The following is a 13,307-nucleotide window of genomic DNA, read 5'->3' on the forward strand; positions in this document are numbered from 1 at the left end:
CTGAGAGACCTGGAGGAGCCCATCTGAGGCTCTGCACCTCAATTTCCTCATCTGGAAAATTGGGACATTGCTGCTCCGGCTGCTTGCGGTCTGCTTTACAGGGACGGCGAGGACAGAGAGAGTCGCCTATGTGAGGGCTTTGAGCTTTCTGATTATATCAAGGTCAAAGTTCTGAGAACAGAAATTTCTAAACTACAGGGGAAAAGTGCTTGATCTCTGAAAATGCTGCCTTGGAAATCACAATGCTGATATGATTTCTGCCAAAGGGAATGTTTCCCTCCAATTAAAACTGCCTGGATCCAAACTGGGGCTCAGATGGGCACTCACATCCCGGTGCATCCTGACTCTGGTGGCCGGTGTGACTCGCCTGACCCTCAGTGACCAAAACCCCTTCTCCTGTTTGCTCCATGAACACAAAAAAGCAAGGGGGCTGGAGAGCCTGATGCAGAGGAGCTGCCCCCGGATCGTCGTGTACCAGGGGAGCGGTTGCTAGAGGTCTGGGTGAAGGGGGTGGCTGCCATGGGCAGGGCCATGCAGCGGCTTCCCTGTCTTGTCCGTGGGGAGGGTCACCTCCACCCTGCTTCCCAGCAAGTCATGCACAGGGAATCAGGCCCTAGGAAATCTGATAAAGAAAGGCACCAGAGGTTGTTCTTAGTGAAAGAGCAGGTTTGTAGAACCATTTTGCAAAAGTATTAAGTAACTCATTTCAAGACAGACTCCTGGCCATCTTTCTCATGAAGGTGGGGGAGCTGCCCGAAGGCAGGACACCTATCACAGCTCATGCTCTTGGTACCGCCGTTCTCTGGGCAACTGCTGGACAGGGGGAAACCTCAAGCACCACCACTCTTAGCCTTGCTTTCCATCTTTCACATACCAAGAGCAGACATTCCAGAGCTCATTTCAGGGCTGAAGATGTCAAGATGAGCCTCTAAAGAGGGTCTAACCACCTTTCTCCTCTTTTTCTCCTTCCTTTTCCCAAGGGCAAAGGTCCCAAAGAACCTTTCCCCAAACCACTTCTTTCCTCACCATCAGAATTCAAACTGCAGATGACACCGTTTTGGCCACAGAAACAGTAATACTACGGGAATTAACTTTTTGTTTCTCTGGTTCAAGAAAGCCTGTGACAGCTGATCAGGGGACATGGACCTGAACAGATTTTTCTCTGTCTTTCAGACCCGTACGATGCACAGAGCCGGGCAGCAACAGACAGACATGTAGGGCTCACGTGCCATCCACGGCCAAAGCATCGGTGTTAAGGGTTTCCTGCAATTGCTTCAACCTAGAGGCAGAGGCTCCTGTAGTTTATATTAAGCAACATCACTTTAGATGAAACTAATCTACAGTGTGGAGGAACTCAAGACAGGGGATGCAGGAAGGGCTCCTTTGCTCCATCTGTGAAGCCAGGGCTTGATGTCAGGGGACTGACGCATTTGGAGACCATCCTGTCCATCAAATAGATGATGGCAAAGCCATGCTTGGCAGTCCATTACAATCAGAGCTATAATGATCTCCGTTGCTCAACTGGTTGGCCTTTCTTGAATTACCTGAGTATTCCTAACATAAAGAAAAATCCTATCGTTCTTTGGAATTTTTCCCTAGTTCACTACTTTAGCATATCCTCCCTCCAAGATGTGCTGTTTCTATACTGGTATTTTTCAAAAAGGACAGATGAACAAGAAGCTTACACAGTCTCTACGTAAGCCTACAGCCAATTCTTGGCAATTAATGTTTTCCTTTGAGTGGAAGAAACCCAAAGATTCCCAGAACCACAGATATGCAAAAGGCAAATTTCTCAGCGGGGCCTGGGCTGTTCCTTCTATGCACACTCTAAAACGTTCTTGAATAACAACTCTCTACCTAGCAGGACTTACCAAGCAACTGTTGTCTTAACTACTACCTTCAGATCCTTAAATGCAGGGGAAATATTTTGAAATCTGGCATAATTAAAAAGGGGACTTAATTCACTTGGAGTTTCATGTGTGCCACATGCAGTTTAGGGAGGTTATTTAAAAATCAAAAAAAAAATTCAAATTAGTGATAAATAAGTAAAAAGAAAAAAAAGGAAGTCACACTCAGCCTACTCAGGAAATACTGCTGATCCCAAATGAGAAAGTTCTTCATCTTCAATTGTGAAGCCATTACAGTTAACCTGTAGTGAGAAAGGAGGGGGAGAGAGAAAGAAAAAAAAAAAAATGAGCTAAAGCTTCTCTCTGGATAGAAATCATTTCTTTAATTTTGACCTTTAACAAATTAACTAGGAAGATGTTTGGTTTAGTGATTTGAAAACCTTTCTTTTGGCCGAGATATCTTATGTTCAAACACAGCTTACAGCTCAGTCTCATGTGTGAACAAATAGAAGCAGAACTGTCGGGGCTGATGCACCCTTAGTCTAGCCCACCTGCCCACCTGCCCATGGTAGCCCAAGAGTACAACGAACCACTAAGGCTCTAAGGACTGAAGTCTGCAGATCTGCACGGGAGTCAGGACATCTGCACTCTGATCCTAATTATGCCACAGACCCGGGGTGGGATCTTAAGCCCATCACTGTGTTCCTCTGCCCTCGGTTTTCCTCCATTAAAAAAAGGAGTCACTTAACCTGGTACCTAGCTCATTAGGTGAGGCGGCAAATAGCCTTTACATAGCTAATCTAACTGCTGTCCATCCCCTTGAGAGGCAGGGGGACCAAGGCCCTGAAGCTACTTGGGACTGAGAATGTTCCTTCCTGCCTCAGCCACATCAACTACTGGCCACTTGTTCATCTTTGAGAAGAAATATTACATTGAACATCACCAAGGCAGCTCTCAACATCCTGGAAGTCTAATTTAGAGCTCAGAGCTGAAAATAAGGACTATACTTCCCCAGTTCAGGCTGTTTCATAAACTCACTCTTTCCACAGACATCCACCGAGGAACCCTTATATGTTGGGCACTGTGCAGAGAAGGGAGAACGGGCCAAAATCTGTGCTCTCCAGGAACACCCAGGCTCCTGGGAGACGGTTAATTCGGTGGGTATTTTTCATTTGGATCTAAAACTTCACAACTGGAAGGGGACTCGGTCGCTTTACTTTTCAGATGATGAAAATAAGGTCAGAGAGGGGCAGTGACTCACCCAAAGCCAGTGGCAAAGGCTGGGAGCCCTGCTCTCCCTCACAGCTATGAGGCGTCTGTGAAGCCTGCATGCTGAATGATTTCACCCCGTGAGCTGCAGCCAGGCTCCTTCCTACCAGACACACCACATTGGCGCCTTTCAGGCCAATGGATGGGCTTTTTAAAACTAGCACCCACCAAGCACTCACTCTGGGCTAGGCACTGGGCTGGGCGCTGCATATTTACCCTCTCATAAATCCATACTACTACTCTGGCATAACCCATTTTACAGATGGGGAAACTGAGGTTCAGGGAAATCAATGATTAAGTGACTTGTTCAAGGCCATATAAGTAGCAAGGGGCAGAACAGGAGTCAAAATTCAAACTAGACATTCTGACGGCAAAGCCATCAGAAACACAAGTATTTCTTTTCACTGTACCATGCTTCTTCTAAAACTGTTCTGATCTCTGATTCTTAATGTTGCAATTTTACTTAAAATTGAAGGGCCAGTGTCAAAGGCTTGGAAATCTTGGTACATAGAGAAGTAAAGGCTCTGACGGGTTTGACTTGCAGTTTTCACAATTCAACACATTTACGATCAGTATTTACAGTTTTCAACATAAAAAGAGATGACTGTAGGCTAGGAGAACAATATACAGTTTTTGAAATCCTGAGGCGTTGGGCATTTTTATGTAGAAGACTGAGCATACTATTTTTTGTGCCAGCTTCAGGTACTCTAACCTATTCTGTCATCAGGACATTAACCAACTATCATTAATCAGTGACCATCAACCAACATTAAGAGGAAATCAGCACCTTCATTCATTCAACAAAATTTACTGGAGCATGAACTATGCGTCCTGCACCATACTAGGAACTGAATGATCTATACCCAGTCTCAGACTGGAAACAAACATGCCTCAGCAGTGGCTGGTCACCCACAGGATGACAACAAACATCTGCGAAGTGGAAGAATGAATGAGAGAATTTAGCAATTTGACAACTGATCTAGGGACCGACAGCTCTTGACTAGCTTTGGGAGGTCGGGCAAGGAGACTTGCCCCTTTGCTTCGTAATCTCTTCCTCTTCGAGGTTCTCAGCTGGACTGTCTATGACTCCAAATGCTTTCAGGCTTCAACGTTGCACGACCACTGGTCGGCTTTATTCCCTCTGCCGCCCTCCTCTCACTGTGGAGGAGACAGTGTGCTTCTTCATTGCAAAGGACGGCTCCTGTGAGCACAAGTGTCATCACTGTTCCTTTCTGGGAGGTGGTACTGGTGTTTAAGCCAACTTGCATAGCAATTTGCCTGCTAGCTTTCCCTCCCTTCTGAAATATCCCTAGGGAAGAAAAGTGAATTTGCCTGTTAAGAAAGATGCATGGGCCATCGTCCTTTTTTTTTCCAAGTCAAGTCAGGCGTTAAGTGCCTTACTGAAGCTATTCTCATAATCAGCATTTAGACTAGATGTAGGCTGCACACCAAAAATACATTTCCCAACCATGCATATGTTCCCGGTGATTAAAATGCACCTCAGCGCTGCCGAAGGAGTGCAGTCACCTTCTGCTGCCAGCTGCTGCTGGGCCACGAGTTAACCCACAACACCCTCCCATGAACCAGAGAGAGGAAAGGGCTCAGAGGCTGGAAGAGCAGACATGCAGCTGAGGGCTGAAAGGCAGGACCAGAAGGCGGCATGGGGCTGGAACAGCACTTTCCAGTTTTGCTTTAAGGTTGCCTTTGAGGGTACTGAATGTCCCTTTTCCAATTTATATATGGAGAAAAGATACGTATGTGTGCGTGTATGTGCACCCATGTGTACACACACGATCTCAGAGTGGATATTATGATCTGTTAAGTATAAAATCTTTCAAGGAATTAATTACCTATAGTTATATATGTGTGTGTGTGCATGTGTGTATATATATATATCTGTATCTATCTCCTGGATTTTCTGAGTCAGCCCAAATTTCAAGGACTCTGAGTCATTTTCAGCACAAATATATTTCTGCTTGTGACACCAAGTGCCTTGATTTTTGGTAACTATGGTCCCATATCTACTATGTCAACACTGAGAAGTCCCATCAGCATGCATTACTGTGTTGGAAAAAAAGTTGTTTTTTCCACAGCTTGAAGTGAAAAGATACCTATATTTATTTCATCTCTCCTGCTTTCTCACAGAACCATGCCTCATCTAATCCAGGAAAGAAGTCATGTATCTAGCTTTTTAAAAAATGTAAGAGAAATCAATTCCTCCACTTTGTACTGTCACCCAAATCCACTGTCTTAGGATGCTTAGAGAAATACGCTGTAATAATCCCAGGATCATATAATGAAATCAGGAAGGTTCTTCATCATGCCTATTAACACTCATAACTTGAGCCCATTTTTTCTTTTACCGAGAACAGCATTTTTTTCTGATTGTGACAGTCACACAATAGAAATACATCCACGTAAACATAAAGTCTATCAAGGAACTCATCCAACTGTTCACAGTGTTTCTCACAGAGGGGTTGAAGTAGGTGAATGAAGTGGTGATGACTCACTTCTTTCTTGATATGTGCAGTTTTTAAAGTGGGAGAACTAGGTGCTTTTCATCTTTTCTTCTTTTTAGTATTTTCTTAAGTTATCCATGCTCATTGTAGAAAATCCAGAAAAATCATCCAACAAAAAAGCAAAAATTTTCCACAACTCAGGAGATAACCAACAGTGAACTTCCATTTCAACTTTTTTTTTTACATAAGTAAATTTTCATATTACACATTCCCCTGCTCTTACACTTAATGTTTTTATCATCAGCATTTTTCACATCTTCAGATATTCTTTGAAATGTAATTTATAAAGGCTACATAACCTTCCATCGTAAGGCTACGCCAAAATTTATTTACCAAACTCCTACTGCTGACCATTTATAATATGTACTTCCTTTTCTTTTTCTCTTGTTTTCACTTTTCTTTTTTTTTTTTTTTTGGGTTTTAAAAAGAACCACGCAATCAACAATTTGCATGTCAATTTCTGTCCATAATCTCTGACTACTTCCTTAGGCTAGATCCCTAAAAATGGAATTAGTGGGTCAAGGGGTATATAGGCGATGCTTACTCTGTCCTAAGATGAAAATGTGTAAGTATCTACCAAGCTCTTTTATCCATCTAGGCACTGAAGGCTCTGGCAGGGAAATGTAACTACTTGTGCCCACAGAGCAGTATTCTAGTACCTCTCTTTCTGGGAAGGTCACCTTCAGCTACACGTTCAGCTTGGAGGGGAAAACGCAAGGGTATGTTAGGGAGAGAAATCCGATCTGGTAAGTCATGCCAGGAAGAGCCACCCTCACAGTAACAGAAGACTGATGCAGCCAGACTGTGTTCGGCCAAAGGGTGCCGGCTGCACTGTCTTTTGTGTCCTAGCCATGCCCAACGGAGCCTCGGCCTTTCCAAATGGCTGGTTTGGCAACCAGCCTCAGCGCCTTTAAGTTGCTCTTGTCTAGAAGCCTCTTTAATTTTTTTTTTTTTTTATCATATCTGATTTTGGTAAACCTAGGCTCCCCTAAATAGGACTTCTTAGCAACCATCAGGAAAGGCTTCCTGTACGTAGACCCACTTGGGCTCCTCTCTGTGGTGACTGTCCTTCCTGGGGCCGTCTGTATTTGCCTCAATTTATCCATACAGTGTTGGTAGGAGTACAAAAACAAAACAAAACAAAAACAACCAACCAAAAGAAGCCCACTACTGTCAGAAGGGAAGGTTTAAGAGAAGAGTAAAATTTCATGTTGGAACCTCAAATGGTCTTTTCTATTCCAAGAGCTTCCAGTATGCCATGGTACTGGGGCACTGGCAACTCCCCTGTTTTCATAAACCCTTCCTGCAGCAAGAGGCAGAGGTTAGGGCGAGTTTCCTATGTGCCACCATCAGTGAGGGCCAGCACAGACAGGACCCTGATCTGCTCAAGGACACCCAGCCAGGCGATGCAAAACAGGGCCCAACAGGTCAAGCACCACGTTGCCAAGTAGATGCCATCATTCTACTTTCGTTCATCTTCACCGACCACGTGCTGGGGAGAGGGACTCAGGCAGGGAAAGGTTAGACTAAGTGTCACTTGATGCTCGCATTCTTACCTGTGCGAAGAGAACTACCAGGCTATGGTTGTCAGGGAACTCAAGGTGCTTGGAGTAAAAGTGATGGAGAGCAGCAATGTCACTCTGAATCAAACCTTTCTTCTCACTGTCTAATTTATCCAGATCTGTGGATAAAGCATCATTCAGCTGGTAGAAAACTCTGGATTTCTAGCTATATCCTTTTATTGGGATCATGTTCAAGTGTGTTAAACTCTGGAGTCTAGCTATATCCTGTAAATGGCATGAAGTGGAAGAAAAAACTACGTGGAGCCCCAGGAAATATACCTCCTCCTCATTTGGTCTAACGGATAAACCCTAGGGCAAGAAAAGCGTGCCATTTCTTTCTTCTCTTCCTCTGACAACTGGAAGTCACTCAGGACAGGGAATTTCAACTGACCATTAGCAACAAGGTCAGGAATGAGTGGCGATGACCGATAACTAGCTTGGCCAAGTCACGGGCCCCCCGATTGGCCCTGGAGTCTATGTCATGATCGAGAAAGTGGACAGCCCCTGATTTAATGCCTTTCCGTAAGGACATCAGCTGTTTACAGGACTGCAATTCAGCAAAGATCCAAAAAATACTCAGCATGCCAGGAGAGCCAGCAGGAGATAGAGTAATGTAACAATTCATCCTGTAAGTTCCTACTTCCCCTTAATTATTTCCTAGCAGGTCCTGGCAACTCAGAAAAAAAAAAAGTTATATTCATTTTTCAAAACAGCACACAAGTCAAAATAAAAACTGGTAATTGTGAAATCCCCACCACCACTAAGAATCCGGCTTCCCCACCACCACTAAGAATCCAGCTATCTCTTCCTTTCCTCAATCCCGTCTAATTCACAGATAATGTGTGGGTAAGACAACTCCTCAGCCAGTCACAGGGAGACTTACGTGATTCAAACTCCTTCACGGCTAACAATTTCTCTGAAGGTGTTCTCTCTGGGTGGATTTTCTAGTAATTGGGGAAGAAATCACACAGACAGATTTCAACACCTAGTGCAAAAAACAGTGCTTTCACTTGTACATCAACATGAAGAAAAAGGCAATAGTTCTGAATGAAGTAAAGAGCGCCAGCCAAGGAGTCTGCCATTTGGGCTCTGAGAGCTTTTGCCTAACATCCAAATCCAAAGGACTCTTTTGAAAAGCTTTTAAAAGCACCTGCCACGTTCCTAACACCCTGATAATGCTATGCACACAGTAGGCTCAAAAATGCTTGTTATGGGAAAGAACGGTGGCTAGAAAACAACTTTTTAGGTCCCTGACTTAAAAGGACCGAGTCTACAGATGAACCATCCCATTTATTATTTCTCCTTCTAAAAAGGAACAAAATCAAACCCCCATCCATTTTACACTTTCTTTAAGCATAAGCTAAAATGATCTCAAATTCCAGGTTTTAAAAAGAACACTTTCGGTTGTATCCGTGAGCCCAGATTCACTTGAAACGTGTTGCCGGCTTTGTTCTAGACACCCCAAGAGGAGCTGACAATAGTAAACCCGCCAGGCTTTGAGAACATGAATAAACCTGGTGTTGACAAGAGTTCAAACGCAGAGCTCAAGAGCTGGCCCAAGGCCGTGTCTTTGTAATCAGGCTATTCAACTTGGGTATACAGGTGGTCCAGCCGGGCGCTCTCACCTCCCTAGTTAGCATGCTACGCTTCCCCTTGGTAGTTGGGTAGCCTGTCTCCCCGAATCCTTTGCAAGTGACTAGAATACAAATGGTCTGGTTTTTTAATCATCAAGTCCTATAGGGATGAAAAGATGGCCAGGTAACTTTTCATTTAATAGACTATTAGTCATAGTAGTAATTATAATAAAAGTTGAATGAAACTGGTATAAACTCATCATAGCTTTCAGACTACCCTCCTGGTGCCAAAACATTTCAATAGTTCTTTTTTAGAGCGGAAATCTTCCCATTCACAGGATCCATTTCTATAAGATTAGTAAGTCATTTTGCCTGGGAAAACTTCATTCAGAAAGGGCACTGGCTCCTTCTGAATTCTTAACCACCACACTTTCAGTAACGTCAGGCGGTGGGGCTGGGGGGGAACCAGCAGACTGGTCACCCAATCCTCCCAAGATGCTTACAGATCAAATCGGATGGCTTCCTTACCCTGACACCTCACCCAGTCACACCGTTTTCTTTCTCCTACCCTTTCCTTCCGACCAAGTACTTGGCATATATTTAAAGAGGACACTTAGTAAGGACCCAAAAGTTAACCTCCTCCAGCAAAAAAGCATTCTGATTTTTCGGTCTCACTCGACAGGCCAGCCTTGATGCCTGTGGTTACCCTGAGCCAGCGAAGGCGCATGTCTGCAAGCACCTGACCCAGGCTGAACATAACAGAAGCGTGACTTCAGAGGTCAGAAATGTCCTCCTGTCTACGATGCCGAGGAGCCTGACTTGGTCTGGGGACAGATATGAGCTGGTGAGGATCACATTTGGTTTCGATGAAGGAAAAACCGAAGTTTTAAATGGAGGGAGGTGGGGTGGGGGAAGACAGAAAGAAGAGGCAGATGAAATTTCAGCTTAAAAGAGTTACAGTACAGAGGCCCTGCCCCCAGCTTGTCACTAGCTCCGTGGACATACACCTTCTAAGCTCCGTGCGGCCCATTTCATCGTGTCACAAGGACAAGTCCTACGGCATTTCCCGCCCCTCCTGTCAAGATCGGGCGTCTTATTTACATGCAATCAATAAGGCCTGAGCAAACTGGGGGTCAGGACCACCAGCCCCGGCTTCATCTTTGGAGGAAACCATTGATGGCTGTCTTCATCCCCACCCTCCTCCCCTCTCCCCTTGCCTCGATGTCTACGTTTCCGCTCCTTTTCTTTCTCCTCTCCTTGCACATGCCATGCTGGCTGTTCTACCCCAAGGCAGGGCGAATAACGAGAAGGAGAGGAGCAGGACCCAGCACAGGACAGGGGCGGAGGGCGGGGGGAGCAGAGTGCACTCTGTGTCTGGGGAAAGACGGGAATAGTGCAAAGCTTCGAAGGCCGGTCTGCTTCCCTAGGACGCTCTGATTATTGTCAGTCAGGTTTTCACGCCCTGAAAGGCCGTATTTTTCTATGTAAACCTGTCTCATAAAAAGCTCAGAATTTAGTAACTGTGGCTACGTTCCTGGCCTGGGGTAAGTGACATCCTAGCTGCACAGGTCAAACAAACCAACTCACACGTGCAGCATTGTTCCCAACCCCATCCATATGGATGTGACTGGAAATGGGGTCCCAGGACACTTAACGAGAGATGATCACCATGGGTCACTCACTCATCTTTCTGACCTTTAAGAAAAATAAAAATAAAACACACTTGAACATGATCCCAATTCCTCACCTGTTTGGCCAGAATCCGTGCAGTTAGCCTTACAGTCTCTGAGGGATTCCAGTTTTCCCCCAAAACAACCATGGGAGAACATTCCAGCTTGTGCATGGGCCAATCTTCTCTCTGGGAAAGTGAAAAAACAATTATTACACACACACACACACACACACACACACACACACATACACACATGTACTGCAATAAAGTTCGAGAAGAGAGGATGCAATAAGTCCTACTAAGGTCAAGTGAAATATGTTTCCTTTTGGAAAACACGATGATGCTCACAAAAGCTAGAGATGAAAACATCCTTTAAGATAGTTGTGGCTATATAACCTTGACTCAGGCCTGGCCAAGGTTGTTGGCAAGAGAAAATCTGCTTTGTGTTGTTCCCTCAAGCATCTGGTGCCCCTCATCATTCCAAACAACACACACACCTTTCCATTATCTGTGGGCGCTGTCAAGTCACAGGGGCGAGTGACTTTGGCATTAGCCATTGGTTTGGCTCTGCTACCTACGGTTCTGTTCTGGCTCTGTTCTCACTTCAGAGCAAATAACCAAGAAGTGACACACACAGCACCTAGTCTGTGTGTGTCTACACAGACACAGCACAGCACCCTTTTACAGGTGATAAAAACAAAACACAAATGAGGGCTTTGTCAAGGGCCCTCTAAGAGTCTGGCCAGGGCAACTCTTGGGAATATTTAGGAACACAGACTTCCTGTAGAGTCATTTGATAAAAGAGGAAAACTGTACTCCTTTCTATCACTTGTCTTGAAGCTTTCTGCCCCAGGTTGGGGGGTAAAGGGCGTGTGCTCACTCCTGGAAGGGTGGAGATGCCCCCTTCGAGAGGGGAAGGCTGAGGAAGTAGGAGGACATGGGTGCCGTGGAGGAAGGCTCTGAGCACTGGGCATAAAGAATGATGCCGGCGTCAGTGACAGGGTTACTGTGGGGTGACTGGGAACTGCCTGGACCACATGAGCTCCAATAAAAGCCCACCGCGGTGGCGTGATGGGGCTGAGAGGCTGTGGGAGAGGACTCAGTGGGAGTCTGCAGACACTCTTTGTCGCAACGGAACTGGGTATCGTCGTGTTCTCCCCTCCGCCTTTCCTGCCTCAGAAAATGGCAAGTCTGATGGTTCAGGTGCTCAGGCCAGAACCCTGGAGTCCTCCTGGCTGCCTCTCTTCTCTCCCTCCCACTCCACATTCATCTCCCTGGCAAATCCATCCTGTCTGCCTGCAGAATACAGCTAGCCTTTGATTACTTCTTGCCTCACCACCACCCCCACCTTTCTACTGGGTGTGCAGACCCGACACCTCGCCCCGTGGCTACCTGGACACCTGCTTCTGCCTCCAGAGAGCAGCCAGAGTAATTGATTCTGCAAAGCACAACTCAGATCCTGCCTTTTCTCAGCTTAGCACCTTCTAATGACTTCTCACCTCAGAGCGAAAGGCCAAGACTTAAAGATGACCCGTGAGGCTACACGTGGTAGGAGCCCCCCCTCCCCCGCTTCCATTACTCTGAGCTCATCACCACCACCATGCTCCCTCACCTCACTCCATGCTGGCCACCACGTCTCCTTGCTGCTCCTTGAACAGACCACGCTTGCTCCTGCCAGGAGATCTTTGGCACTTGCGGTATTTCCTGGCTAGACGCCTCTTCCCCTAGACATCCACCTTGCTCCCTCCCTCCTCCGCGTCTCTGCTCCGATGCCCCTTTTCAAGGTACCTGCCACGAATACTCTGTCAAGACCAGCACTCTCCCCAACACTCTCCCTTTCCTTGCTTTTATGTTTCTTCTTAGTACCTCTCACCACCTGACATATTACACACTGATTAGTTGTTTGGTTTACTATGTCTCCCTCCCGCTCCCACTAAAATAAAGGACCTTATTAGTCTGTTTTGTGTACGCCTGTTACCCCAGAACCTAGAACAGTGCCTGGTGTTTACTAGGCGCTCAATAAAGTTGCTGAATGAATGAAGATGTCTCCCTCCCCTCCCCCATGCCAAATACAGGAAAGACACGATGTCACAATGATTTAAGGCAGCCCGTGGCACAGACCCTTGGCTCAAGTTCTGTGCCAAGATGTTCTGCAGAGTTAAATAACACCATGCCAAATATAACTAAGAACAGGGGGAGAAAGAAATGACAAGATATGCACAAGGGAGAAGAGGATCTGTTTTTAGCCAAAGCCTAAAATGAGAGCACGGTGATGAGGCAATGTGGTAGGAACAGGTGGGTCTAGCTCCCAGCCGACAAAACAGCTCCCTCCCCAAATGCAAGGCAAAAAGGGAAACTCAAAGAGGGCTTCAAGCCTGGCCTTGGGATATCCAAGGGGCGTGAGCACCACCAGCTGGGGCAGATGGATAACTGGCAACTAGGAACACACACGTGTCCACTATGACCCCAGGAACGCTAATACAAGGTCTCCGCAGGGCCTTGAAGATGTTAGTTTTCTGAACTGTAGGTGGTGTCTTTCGGTGTTTAACAATGAGCTCCTGGGAGAAATAAGTTTAATACTAACATTTCTTAATATGACTTACATATTATTAATAGAATTAATGTCAAATTAATGTGAATAAAAAGTAACATACAATGTAGACACGTATTGATGTTAATGTCTTCAAAGGGAAGGGAACCTAACTACAGGGCACGGTCTGGAGGCGAGCAGAGTGCTGTGAAGTAAGAGGACACTGGTTTGGGGCTCGGGGAGACCTGCATTCTCACCCCCCGCTCTTCAGCGAAGCAGCTATGTGACACCAGGCAAGCCTCTTAATCCCTCTGCATCCATACCCTTGGCTGTA

At 45.8% G+C, this 13,307-nt stretch overlaps 1 protein-coding gene across 2 annotated transcripts in view; it reads right to left on the reverse strand.

Moving 5' to 3' along the window:
* The window catches only part of SMYD2 (SET and MYND domain containing 2), a 51,304-nt gene that overhangs the window by 10,023 nt on the left and 27,974 nt on the right, over positions 1-13,307 (reverse strand). For both annotated transcript variants that reach the window (XM_082669562.1, XM_082669563.1), the window contains exons 3-6: positions 10,519-10,629; positions 8,081-8,141; positions 7,192-7,316; positions 2,082-2,149 (exon numbers count right to left, since the gene is read on the reverse strand). In XM_082669562.1, coding sequence (XP_082525688.1) covers positions 2,082-2,149; positions 7,192-7,316; positions 8,081-8,141; positions 10,519-10,629 — 365 coding nt within the window. The remainder of the gene's footprint in view (positions 1-2,081; positions 2,150-7,191; positions 7,317-8,080; positions 8,142-10,518; positions 10,630-13,307) is intronic.

The sequence above is a fragment of the Grampus griseus genome (genome assembly GCF_964374135.1).
Source record: "Grampus griseus genome assembly, chromosome: 1".
In the NCBI taxonomy this organism is placed as follows: Eukaryota; Metazoa; Chordata; class Mammalia; order Artiodactyla; family Delphinidae; genus Grampus; species Grampus griseus.